This window comes from Tenrec ecaudatus, chromosome 8 (genome assembly GCF_050624435.1).
Source record: "Tenrec ecaudatus isolate mTenEca1 chromosome 8, mTenEca1.hap1, whole genome shotgun sequence".
In the NCBI taxonomy this organism is placed as follows: Eukaryota; Metazoa; Chordata; class Mammalia; order Afrosoricida; family Tenrecidae; genus Tenrec; species Tenrec ecaudatus.
Window position 1 is genome coordinate 145,680,338 of NC_134537.1, and position 13,676 is coordinate 145,694,013.

The window sequence follows — 13,676 nt, forward strand, 5'->3', positions numbered from 1 at the left end:
GAGGCAAAGGCCGGCGGAGTGGGGAAGGGAACTACAAAAGCAGATACCTATACTTTATCCTGGATTATGGGCTGTGGTATAAAGTTTTTAATTGCCAAGAAGACTCGAGTAGTTTATTTTTTTTTCCTGTAAAGGTGTGGTAGGCCAAATAAGCTTCGGAATGTGTGATCTTTGTACCACCCAGCAACTGTAAGTGTTATATTACATACTGTTTATGAGATATAATGGAAATGAACCTATTGAAAGATAGATTGGGCAGATAAGGCCTTTCTGAGCAAGTGACATTAAATTGAGACAGGTGAGGGGACCCAGGCATGCATTGATAGGATTGTTTGACTTGCTGTTGTATAATTGGCATACATGGGAGGGAGGGGTCAAGGGTGAATTTCTGGTTTCTGGCTTGAGCAACTGTGTGGAAGTGATTTATAAGGAAGGGAAGACTAGAGGAGAACAAATTTGTGAAAATTAGGGAGACATAAATGGGAATTGAGAGAAAAATTTTAGACATATTTCATTTGATATATACATGTACATTTTTCAGTTGGATATAGAAATCTAAAGTTCTTGGCAGAGAGTGTGCATTTGGGAATCATCAGCCTCTAGATCAGCGGTTCTCAACCTGTGGATTGCGACCCCTTTGGGAGTCACCTACTGCATCCTGCATTTCAGATATTTACATTATGATTCATCACAGTAGCAAAATTACAGTGATGAAGTAGCAATGACAATAATTCTATGGTTGGGGTCACCACCACATGAGGCACTGTCTGAAAGGGCCGCGGCGTGAGGAAGGTGGAGAAGCACTGCTCTAGATGCTCTGCAAGGCAGAGCGGAAAAGTACCGGGGACAGATCTTTGCATTTAGGAGAAGAAAAGCAGAAAGAGCACCATCAGAGTTAAGAGAAAACCGGAGATCTTCCATGGATGCTGTGCCTCTGATTCTCAGAAGGCCCGAGAGCTGGGCCTCGAGCGCTTCCAGCGCCCGGTAGCCCTATCCTTCATGTTGGCCATTTGTCACACACCATCGTCTGGCTGAAAGGAGCATTTGAGTCCACTAATTCTAGATCCTAAACTCCTTGGGGCAGGGACGGTGTGTTTGATTTCTATCAAGTGCCGTGTATCTGGCAGCATCTTTCGGATCCACCAGTCAGGATCTTAAGCTTACATAGAAACCTGCACTCAAACTTACTGTAGCAGCTTTATCATAGTTGACAAAACTGGGAATCAAACCAGGGAGCCTTCCGTAGGCGGATGGATAAACAAACTGGTACATCATTCAACGAAACGATATTTTATGTATGTGCCAAGAAATACACTACAAAGATATGTGCTACCAAGCTAGGAAAAGACACGGAGGAAGTATAAATGCGTATTTCTAAGTGAAAGAAGTCACTTTGAAAGGGCGTCATACTACGTGATTCCAATTATGTGACACTGTTGAAAAGGCATAACTGTAGAGATGGTAAAAGATGCATTGTTGTCCAGGTTTCAGGAGGCACGAGGTAGTGGAGCCGGGACTTTTAGGACAGGAGCTTTTCTGCTTGGTACTATAATTGTGGATATGTAACATTAAGAATTTGTCAGAACCCAGAGGGCTGTACAACAGACACACTTAATGTAAAGTATGGGCTGTCGTTTTAAGTAATGTGTCAGTACTGGCTCATCGGTTGTAGAAATGTCCCACACGAATGTAAGACAGGAGTAGTGGAGGAAATTAGGTAGGGGATGGGGAGGTATCTGTAAACGTCTCACCTTGTTTTTTGAGACTCCTCTAAAAAAGAAACTTTATTTTTTAAAAAGTTCCCAGGATAGCAGCAGTACTAACTTCTAGATAGAGCTATTTAGATTTGCACATCCTTAAAGAAAACTAATGCCTTTTCTTTTCTGTCTGGTTTTCCCATCCCTTCAGGTTTTCAAGCTCGAAATGCCCTCCTTCAGTCCAATCTTTCTCAAACTCAGCTCGCTACTATTTGGTGAGTTTGCCATTTAACTATGCATCCTCAGTTACAGAGAAGATGCATTGTTATTTATTCCATGATAAAGTTGATTCCAACTCATTACTTTCTTCAGAAGTTTGTGGCTCAAAGACGCTTCATAAAAGTGGGTCTTTGAAAGTTAATGTGACCTTGAAAGCAGATGTAGTTTTGCAAAATGTTATTCTTGAGAATTTGGTGTTTCATTATTTTACCAATTAAATTGTTGTTTACTTTTGTGCAGTGCTTTCTTCAGAGGAAAGAATATTTCATTTTTAATGTCGAGCTGAATGTAACTGAATAGTGAATTTACCATGAAAAGTAAAAGCTACTTTCTCAGAGAAGATCCTTCCTTTTCTGTTTGAAAAGTGTTTTTCTCTATTCTTAGTGATATAGAAATTAAGGAGAAAAACTTAACACACTTTTCTGCATGCATTTACATTTCAGTAAAATAATGTTAACCCGATTGTTTTATCATTTTTTCTGATCTGAAAAATAAAATGTTGACCTCTTCTGATACTATTTCATTGCAAATCATCTTTCCTTCTCTTCTAAGTTCTGCATCTTCAAATTTCCTCTAGGACTCTGGCTGACATTGATGGTGATGGACAGCTAAAAGCTGAAGAGTTTATCCTTGCGATGCACCTCACTGACATGGCCAAAGCAGGACAGCCTCTGCCGCTGACCTTACCTCCTGAGCTTCTACCTCCCTCTTTTAGGTGAGTGCATCGGGAGGTGAAGAGGTGTGGCTTTGATCCCCTTGCAGATGTAATTCTTACTTTGGAATTTCCTGATGCCTCAGCTCTAGATCAGAGGAAAGTTAAGTATTTGCACTGCCATTTGATTTTAGTATTTAATTAGTTACACCGGAAGGGAGTACATGGTGGAAGCAGGCATGTTTTTTTTTTTACCATTTTATAGATAAGGAAACTGATTATTATAGAGATTAAGAGTAAGCTTGCCCCAAACAATAATTAACTGAACCACAATTTGAATCCAGTTTTATATGATTTTGAACCCATATGCTGTTATATATTATAACTATTGCATTTTAAATACCATATGAAGTATCTTTAAATATGAAGTTACTTTAAACAGACTGTAGTCTGTCTCAACAGTCCCAGACGGTGTGCTGCTAAGTTGGCTTGTTGTGTGATTCCTTTAGAGGGGGAAAGCAAGTTGATTCCATTAATGGAAGTCTGCCTTCTTATCAGAAAATGCAAGAAGAGGAGCCGCAGAAAAAATTACCAGGTACCATTGAATGTCTGAGTGACAATAATGAGTTCTCTTGACTGTGAAACGGAAATGAACATCTTGCATGTTGATGTTTATGTGTTTCATATGCTCTGCCAGATAAACTCTTTAATGGATGGAATGGATATTGACAGCCATAAGATTAAAATAGTCATAATGACAAAGCTCCGTATGAAGGACGAAGAGGTAGTCTGTGGGTCTGGCATGAGTGTAGCAATCCAAGCTAGACTGTCTCTCGTTTTAGGTGAGATAATTAGAGCAAGCTTTTGAGTGCATCTTCAGCTTTGACCATCATTTAAATGCTGCTTGAAAAAGTACATAAGTCTTAAAATGTTAACAAGTTCATGAAATATGTTAAAATAAATCTATGGCAACATATCTTTGGTTGTCCTTGAAGAAAATGCTAAGGAGACTTTTTTTGCTTTCCTAATTTTTATTTACTCAAATCTATATGATCAAGTGATCATGGTACTGTGATAAAAGACTTTGAAGTTTCTTCTATAATTCAAGTTTTGTTTCTGTCATCTTTAAGCATTTTTCTTTTGTTTTTAATTGGATTTAATACATATATTATTTCAATCACATCCAGCAGAACTGTACAATTGCTACCACATTCAGCCTCCAAACATTCCTCTTCTACATGGATTCTTTGACATCGTCTCCCACTCACCACCCCACCACTGTACTCCCTCTCCCTGTAACCTTTATTCTACCTGGTGTCTCCATGGGTCCGTCCATCCCGGGTCCCATATACCAAAAAACAGAAAAACACTCAGCTTCAAGAGGGTGACTCCCAGTGACACAACACTTCTGAGATACACCCCAATATGAGCAAGCAAAAATCAAACCAAACATACAGAAAGCTTTGGAAACCAGATCAGGTCCAGAATGCCCCTGTGGGGTGGGGGTAGGGTGGGGGGGAGAACCAGGGAAGATCAGCTGACAAAGTTTTAACTGTGGAAGTCAGATTTATGCCTTTGATCTTCTGTACTCACCTCTCCAATGCCCTCAGTTTAGCAACCACTTCCCTCCCAGCCCGCATTTGTGGGAAGAGGGAGGTCATTGGAGGCGTATTTTCTATGTAGTACCTTAAATGAATCTTGGGCTCCCACCGTCATCCATAGTCCTCTGCATTAGGAGACATATTTTTATTTGTCACAATATTTAAACAGTTTCTCTAGGGTGGACTCAAAACTCAGATGTTTGTTTTCCAAAACTGAATATTCTTGTTTGAAAAGTAAATAGTTACCTCTTTGCCTTTGAGTTATGATTGCTCTTAAGGGTTGCATCTAAACAGTAATAGCACCCACATGGACACAAAATGTGGGGTGTGGAGAGCAGCCCATTGGTTCCTCACGTGTGGAAACGTACACACTCTGTCTCATTCAGTTACTTTTGAGGACAAGTGGAAAGCCAACTATGAGCGGGGAAACATGGAGCTGGAAAAGCGCCGGCAGGCCTTGCTGGAGCAGCAGCAGAGGGAGGCGGAGCGCAAAGCCCAGAAGGAAAAGGAGGAGTGGGAGCGCAGACAGAGGGAGCTGCAAGAGCAAGAGTGGAAGAAGCAGGTCGACTTAGAGCAGCGCCTGGAGAGACAGCGGGAGCTGGAGCGACAACGGGAAGAAGAACGGAGAAAAGAAATAGAAAGGCGAGAGGTGATTAAAAAAAATTTTTTTTTCTAAGAAAGCCATTGCACTTAGTAAACCACTAATTTAGAAATGGCTGGTTCTTCCTCCCATCATGAGGGAGAAGGACCTTTGCTTGTGGGAGGTTTTTAGGTGGTCACTGGTAGAGAAAGTATCTTGTCAGGTAGTATTTAATTTAGAGGAGGCTGGATCACAAAATTGAATTGAGTGAAGAATTAAGGTGAGTGAGTTAGAGGAGGGTCTTTCCCAGCAGGTCCTTAAAGACAGGAAGCTTAAGACCCAGATTAAGAGGTCATGAAATTGCGGAGGGGGGGGGGCAGGAAGACAAGAGTAGGGATCAGAGGTCCTAAGAGAAGTCAAGAGGGTAGTTTGAGTGGGGTTCCGAGGTACTGAGAAGAATCAAGATGATGGTTTTGACTCCGTTTGAGGATAAATCGTGTGTGTTCCAGAGGACTGGGGATAGGGAACAGCGCATTATGGTGGCAGTTACAGTGCTAGTGGAAGTTTTTGGCTTCCCTAATACCAGAATAAAAGTATAGTTATTTTTATGAACATACATATTTGTGATGCCATCCTTTTACGTATTAAAAGCCACTTCAAGGAGAAGATGAGATTCTGTGAACAATGACAGGCTTGATGGCTGAGGCCACTCTCATGGCAGTCTTTCATGAAGCTCCATTGAGAACACAGTGACCACATGCTCGTGGCCACCCATGCTGGCCAGGGTAGGGCTGTGCTGTGGAGGGTCTTCCTGCAGCAGCTGATTGTTGGAAGTAGAGCTGCAGCTCCTCCCTCCCAGGCACCTCTGCGTCAACTAGAACTTTCAACTGCGGTCAGCCAAGCCGAGCTCGCCATTGCCCACAGTCACCCTCCTGAGCTAACACCCACTGAGTGCAGAAAACTGCCTCGCCTGCCTGTTTGTTACCCCCTCAGCTCATCAGTGATGCAAATGTTTACACTTATTCGGTAATTTTATTCATTCTTTTTAGGCAGCAAAACAAGAACTCGAACGGCAGCGCCGTTTAGAATGGGAGAGAATTCGTCGACAGGAACTTCTCAACCAAAGGAATAGAGAGCAGGAAGAAGTTGTCAGGTTAAACTCTAAAAAGAAGAGTCTTCACCTTGAGTTGGAAGCCCTGGTATGACCAAGTTCAAGTGAATTTTATCTGAGAAGTTAGAATTACCTGTTGAAAAAGTGTCATTGTTCTCTAATATCGCATAAGTAAATTGTTTGCATGTAATTCAGTAGTCATATTTTCATGTGTACCTTTAACAAACTGAACAGTTCCATTTGTTGAAAAAGTATAGGGGTCCAGAGGGCTAAGGTTTGTCAGAGCAGACGCCGATTCACTCTTGGGCACACATTTCTTTCTCCTTGCTTCATTTTGACCATCTGTAAAATAAAGACAGGCACCAACTCAGTCATTTAATTTTCAAATTGGTCTCTGGAAGATGGACTTTGGAGGGTAATTCAAAGGTGAAAGAGGGGAAAGCGAAGGAAGAAAGACAGTGCGCTCTCTTCCCCCCACTTCATAGCAGGCAAGCTCCGCATTATCGCTTTCTTGTGATTGGGGCGTTATCCAGGGTGTTTTTTGGGGGAAATGAGTCCTGTTAAAAAGAAAGGTCATCTAAAACTACTGACCTCAGTTCCTTCCAGCTCTCTACAGTCTGTGATACTTAGCTCACATTGGCGACTAGACGCACCACAAGACCAAATCATTAAAAGATTTGGTTTGAAATGAAAAGTGAAAAATTACAAAGGACCCCTGAATAGGGCAGAGCTTTCAGCCACCTCCCTAGACCGCCCCAGGACTGGCCCTAAGTCTCTTCTCAAATCGTCTTTACAACTGGTGGTAGGACTTTATGAAAATACTTAAATAGGTATGTGATATAAATTTAGATCTTATTTAAATGTAGCCTAATATTCTATTTGGTTGTGGCTTGAATTTTTTTAAATAAAAAGTTATCACATTATCTTTAATCAAATTACTGTTTTACATGTTCAAATAGGAAAGCATATCACAATTAATCATACTCAAAGAACTACAAAACAGACCTATAAACTCTAACCTCTTTGTATAATTATTTGGATATCTATAGTTTTCCTTAAAAATGTAACAATAGTGTAGACCATACGACTGATCCCCCCCGCCCAGAACAAGGGTAATAAATACCACCAAGCAAAATTGATTAAGAAGGTGGCATATAATGGGTGATGCGTTGGGCTGCTAACTGAAAGGTCAGCAGTTCAAAACCCCCAGCTTCTTTACAGGGGGAGAAAGCAGAGGCTTTCTACTCACAAATATTTACAGTCTCAGAAACCCACGGGGGTAAATGGACCCTGTCTCACTGAGTCCCAGTGAGTTGCCATTGAGGCGGTGGCAGTGAGTGTGTTTGGTTTTTAGATGGCAACACTAAGGATAGAAATGAAAGCTAAGCTATGGGCAATTGTGATCGCCCCGCATCCATTTGCAGGGTCATGCCATGGACTGAGTCCCCAGGGACTAAGAGCATGGACAGCCCCGACACCAGACCAGAACAGAGTGGGTTTTAGCGGCTGTACTTAGACTGGAATGCAATGTCTTGTGAATTTATTCTAAATGTTTAATATTCTCTACTTTCTCTCAGATTGAAATCTTTCTCTGGTGTGGTCATTATTGCTGGTCTCTGTTTGTTGTTTGCGCTTGTTTGTCTGTTTCTCTGGACAGAGAAATGGAGATGAGTGGCTTTATGTAGACAGGAACTGAATTAATGATTGCCTGAGAGCAAGGAAGGGGAGGGTGGGGAAGGGAGGTTCAACACCAGTAAGTACAAAAAAGGAAGAAAAGTTCCCAGTGCTGACTGTGGTGATGATTGCACAACCCTTCTAGATATGATTAAACTATTGAATTGTGCGATGTGTTAATTATAGCTCAATAAAATTAAAGAAATTAAAAAAAACAAAGAAGGCAGTGCTAAATATAATATGCAAGTATTTTCCCTCATCTTGGAGATTGTTGCTGATGTGAATATTATAAATTAATGCCAATATATGCCTTATTCATCCTGAGTTCAGGAAAATATTCAGTGTGTTCTGGTTGTTGCTTTCTCATCTTAAAATGTTGGCTTTTGTGTTTTGAGAATGATTGTGGTTTCTTTCAATAGCTATCTTCAACTTAACCGACCCAACTAAAATATATTGTTCAGTTTCAGACTTTTATTTAAGACTGAGTATGAATAAGCAATGACATTTTAAAAAATGTCACTACATAGAAATATTCTGATAGGAACATTGCCTCTTGGCATGTTTATATTATATTTATGTGATTTTTCTGTAGAATGGCAAACATCAACAGCTCTCAGGCCGACTTCAGGATGTCCAACTCAGAAAACAAACGCAAAAGGCTGAGCTGGCAGTTTTGGATAAACAGTGTGATCTGAACATGATGGAAATCAAGCAACTCCAACAGGAATTGCAGGTCAGCCCGCTGCCACCGGATCTCTGGATGTGTGCGCTTATGAACAGCTCTGCCTTGCGTAGAATGCGGTTTTCACTTTGGGGTCCTGACCACCTTGAATGTTTGCTGGACTTCCTCCCCAGAAGGATGCAAATAAACACAATTTACATATAAGCCGAGAAACCTGTCAACTCCCTAAAATTTTTCTATAGGCATCTAGTAAATTCTGCTTAATATTTATACATAAATGAAGTTCATAATTTTGTCTAATTAAAATGTGTATGCCCTTATAGATTAAAATAATTGTTGCTAATATATCTACTCCTTGCTTAACGACCATCAGTGGTATTCAACTATTTTGCACAGAAATGAGGGATGTCTGGAGTCATGGCAAGTGCCAGGTAAAAAAATGCTGGTTGTAACAGTTAAGGTTATGTATCGTTATTTGTCAACTTGGCTGGGCCATGATTCTGAGAGGGTTAGCAATTAGGTAAACATTTTTTAAATCATTTTATTGGGGGCTTGTACAATCTTAAGACAATCCATCCATCACTTGAATCAGGCATGTTTGTACATATGCTGCCCTCATTCTCTTCTAGACATTTACTTTCTGTTGAGTCCTTGGTGTCAGCTCTTTCCTCCACCCCTTAGACAAACATTTTATATGACTTAATTATCCTCCATTTCCATACAGTGCTGGTTTCTTGGTTTTGTTTTTTATAACCACATGGTCTTTGGAACCAAACCATGTCAATAAGTGAAAAAGGTGTAATTTTAGGAAAATTTTAATTTACAGTTATTCTTTCAGAATTATAGTGAGGATGTAGAATATATCTCCCTCAAGGGCCTGATACTCTGTTCCTCATTTGTGATATAGAATCTGAGTCCGTATTATTGTTGGCAGGATAGGGACATGGGAGGCTTTCTTACTGTATGGAGCCCTGGTGACATGGTGGACTATGTATTGGGCTGCTAATCACTAGGTCAGCAGTTTGAAACCACCAGCTGCTCCTCCAGGGAAAGATGATGCTTTCTATTCCCATAAAGACATACTGTCTCCAAAGCCCATGGGAACACTTCTGCTCTGTTATAGAGTCACTATGACTCAGAACTGACTCAGTGAATTTTTATATGGAGTGGTAGTTAACCAGTCTTCACTTTGTCACAGCAGATATAGTGAGAGGCCAGATAGCATTTCCTGTCTGATTTAAGCCTGCTTCCCTAGCCATCCTACTTGTAGTTTCTTTTTGGGCAGCACTCATTTATCCTAATGAGGTGCTCGTCTGCTGTCCATCTGTATGCTGAGAATCCTGAGTTTTCAAAATGGACCCCTGTTACCAGTGCTCTCATCACTGTCTTTTCATTTCAACCAGTCTTTTTACAAATGGATTTGTTTAAATATTTATATTTAAAATCCTGGGTTCATAAGCAAATGTGGTGAAGAAAGCTGATGGAGCCTGGCTATCAAAAGATACAGCATCTGGGGTCTTAAAGGCTTGAAGGTAAACAAGCGGCCATCTAGCTGAGAAGCAACATAGCCCACATGGAAGAAGCAACACCAGCCTGTGTGATCACGAGGTGTCAAAGGGATCAGATATCAGGCATCAAAGAACAAAAGATCATATCATTGTGAATGAGGGAGAGTGCGGAGTGGAGACCCAAAGTCAATCTGCAGGCAACTGGACATCCCCTTACAGAAGGATTGCAGGGAGGAGACGAGCCAGTCAGGGTGCAGTGTAGCAACGATGAAACACAACTTTCCTCTAGTTCCTAAATGTTTCCTCTACCCCCACCCCCACTATCATGGTCCCAATTTTACCTTATAAATCTGGCTAGACTAGTAGATATACCCTGGTACAGATGGGAACTGGGAACACAGGGAATCCAGGGCGGATGATCCCTTCAGTACCAGTATAGAGAGTGCAATGCTGGGAGGGTCCAGGGAGGGTGGGGTGGAAAGGGGGAAACGATTACAAGGATCTACATATAACCTCCTCCCTGGGAGACGGACAACAGAAAAGTGGGTGAAGGTGGATGTTGGACAGTGCAAAATATGACAAAATAATAATTTATAAATTATCAAGGGTTCATGAGGGAGGGAGGGGGAAAAGTGAGGAGCTGATGCCAGGGACTTAAGTGGAAAGCAAATGTTTTGAGAATGATGAGGGCAACGAAGGTACAAATGTGCTTGACACAATTCATGTGTGTTTGGATTGCGATAAGAGTTGTATGAGCCCCTAATAAAATGATTAAAAAATAATAAAATCCTATATAATTTCCTTGTCTATTTCTAAGTTGTAAACCTTTTACGACGACACATTATTCTTATGCTAGGTTACAAGAGTGATTGGGCCAGTTCATAAGTTTTCCGAGAATTTTGGTAAAGATTATAGAATTTAATCAGGTACTACTTTTTCTTTTTATAAGGATTATCAAAATAAGCTGATCTATTTGGTACCTGAGAAGCAATTATTAAATGAAAGAATTAAAAACATGCAACTTGGTAACACTTCTGGTAAGTCTCAAAGGTTTGTTTTCTTTTATTCTTTTCAGAGTGACTGTCATAACTGTTCTTTAACTTTAAAAAGTGGCATTGCACTGTGATGAATTTTTTAAAAATACAAAGACTGTTTTAATCAGAGATGTTATAGGAATTTTAGTGAAACAGTCTTAAGTAAAATTGTGGTGTACCTTCCTATTCTTAATATATTTTTATTTGCATAATTTAAGCATAGACTAAATAAAATGTTAGAGTATAGTTAAATAGAGCAGTTTTGAAGAATGAACTAGGTCTATAGGTCCTGATTGTGTTACTAAATTGAAAATAAATTGCAAAGCAATGTAGGTAACATGACCCCATTAAAACGCCAAGGGAAAAAAAAGTTAAAGTGCATGCACATTTAATGCATAAAGGGAATAACAGGGGAGGTGGGACAAATGGACCTTTTCCCCTTTACTTTGCCATATATACTCAGGTATAAGTCAAGTTTTTCAGCACATTTTAAATGCAGTTTTGTGGTAAAATTACGTGTCTCCGCTGATATTCGGGTCATATTCGGGTCAGCTCATACTCGAGTGTATACGGTATATACTTACATTTTGTATGACGCTTGTATTTTTGAAAACATTATGTTAAAGATACTTACTTAAACAGCAGTATCTTAATATGTTGTAATGTGCGTAATAGGCTCCCATTATTTTCACTGTCCCTACCTGAGTAGGTAAGGAAACGTAACATTTTTTACTTTCTAAATGAAATACCACTAAACAATTCAGGTAGTAATATTTATTAAGCCTGCTGTGAATGTTTTTCCTATAGTGGGAGGCATTGAGACTAAGTCGAAAGCAACTGCTCCATAGGTTTCTGAGGCGGTCAGTCCGTGTGGAAGCAGGCATCCTTACCTTTCTCCCTGCCTACCTTTAGATCCGCAGCTGACCACATCCTTGCTGAGCCACCTGGGCAATAACAGTAGCTGGGGTCCTTGAGCGGTACATATGGGGGTTGTGGGCTCGATTCTCTGCAACTAGTCATAGAACTCTCAGCTCATGTTAATGAGGTAGGGAGGGTGGTGCCCCTAAAGATCAAACTGGGGAGCTTCAGTTGAAATCCTGGTCTTTTGTGTGTAAGGCCAATTCTTCTATCCACAGACCTCAGAGATCGTGTATCGTGGGCTCACTTCCAGACATCACAGTAAAGCTCATATCGAACTAAAACGAGCCACGTATTTTTTGTTTACCAGTGCATAAGAAAGTTAGGTTTACGATATAGTCTCTCTCTGCGAGGGTCTTCCCACTTGGGCAGGGGAAGTGTACACCGAGTGAACCCAGGTCGGTGATACGCATGCGAAGCTGCCTTCTTTCTCTAGCTCTTCCATTGGATCAGGCAGTACAAGTTAATGTTCACTGAGTGGAAGTTGTCTCATGTTTGTGTTTCAGAATCAGCGATCAGTTTACTTGAGAAAAAATCATTAGAAAAGGAAGAATTATGCCAAAGACTTAAAGAACAATTAGATGCTCTTGAAAAAGAAACTGCATCTAAATTAACTGAAATGGACTCATTCAACAGTCAACTAAAGGTTCGTCTTTCCTATTAATTTCTGGTTAGCTACCTACCCTTCCTTATAAATCATAAAATGATTGATAAATAACTTGGAGCCTTTATTGTTATAAATAGTACATTTTTTTATGATTTTGCAACTTGAGCTATACCAGAGTGGCATGATTCTTTTCGGTATCCTCCTTAGTCATGCGAATCGATGCCTTGTACAGCTCAGCATACCAGTTGCCACCGTTTCCGCCTTGAGTGACTGTGCTGTCTGTATTAGAATCGGTACTTTGCGAGGACAGTGTCACAGGGCTGGTCTCAGCCACATTCTGACATGGGAAAGGTGGACAATTTCAAATAGGTGAGGTGGTAGAGTGTCCTTTTAACACACTAAGTCTTGTTGTTGTGTTTCCTTGCTACAATTTAATTTAATTAACCTTTGTGAAAGAATGCAATTATCAGTGAAAACCAAAGCATAATTGGCTGTGTAAACTTTGCATGAAAAGTAAGTTTGTGACATTTCGTTTGCTGCTGTGGCCGAGCAGCCGCCCAAACCAGATACCGCGTGCCCGTGGGTTTGCCTCTGTACACATTGGAGGCCTTCCAGGGAAGAGTACCACCTACAGGCCACAGCACATTTTTTGGGAGCAGTCTGTTATTCTTTTGCTGAGAATAAAGTATTCAATGCAAAACGTGTTACATAGCTTTTTAGGCTGCTGTCTCTCTTATGACTTTTATCTTGCTGATTTATTTACACTGGCTTTGACATCAGATGTGGAATAAATCACACGATAAAGAAAACAGACCAGAGTGGCCGAGGAGGGTAAATTTAAAGGTGAATTATGTTAATAATATGTTTAAAACCCGCTCCTAATCTAAAGGGAAAGACAATTCTTTATCACTGATGGACAGGCAAGCCAGTTTATTTTTCCTGCACTATTATTTTTTTAATCTGTGCACAGTGTAATTGGCTTTTGATCTGCCTTATCTTGCAGTGTGGGAGTATGGACGACTCTGTTCTTCAGTGCCTTTTGTCTCTGCTAAGCTGTCTCAACAACCTCTTCCTCTTACTTAAGGTTATTTTCTAATATCTAGCTCATTCCTTTCTTTCCGTTTGATTTTCTTTTCTTTTTTGTTTAACTAGACTATTCTTTGCATTTATCAGAGTGTCTTTGTTTGAAATAATACGTACACTACAGACCCTTTTTTTCTTCCTGCTTGCTTGACTTTCCTTCTGCTGTTTAACTGCCTGTTTGAGTCTAATGTCAGGAATTTGTAAGGTTACCCAAAATAACCTCCTTCACGGGCCCAGGACACTTTGACAT

The 13,676-nt window shown here is 40.4% G+C and overlaps 1 protein-coding gene across 6 annotated transcripts in view; it reads left to right on the forward strand.

Annotated features, from left to right (window-relative positions):
* Positions 1 to 13,676, forward strand: part of ITSN2 (intersectin 2) — a 173,583-nt gene that overhangs the window by 93,488 nt on the left and 66,419 nt on the right. For all 6 annotated transcript variants that reach the window (XM_075557041.1, XM_075557040.1, XM_075557039.1 and 3 more), the window contains 8 exons: positions 1,909 to 1,972; positions 2,554 to 2,691; positions 3,138 to 3,223; positions 4,616 to 4,878; positions 5,859 to 6,008; positions 8,187 to 8,327; positions 10,734 to 10,821; positions 12,243 to 12,382. In XM_075557041.1, the coding sequence (XP_075413156.1) occupies positions 1,909 to 1,972; positions 2,554 to 2,691; positions 3,138 to 3,223; positions 4,616 to 4,878; positions 5,859 to 6,008; positions 8,187 to 8,327; positions 10,734 to 10,821; positions 12,243 to 12,382 (1,070 nt within the window). The remainder of the gene's footprint in view (positions 1 to 1,908; positions 1,973 to 2,553; positions 2,692 to 3,137; positions 3,224 to 4,615; positions 4,879 to 5,858; positions 6,009 to 8,186; positions 8,328 to 10,733; positions 10,822 to 12,242; positions 12,383 to 13,676) is intronic.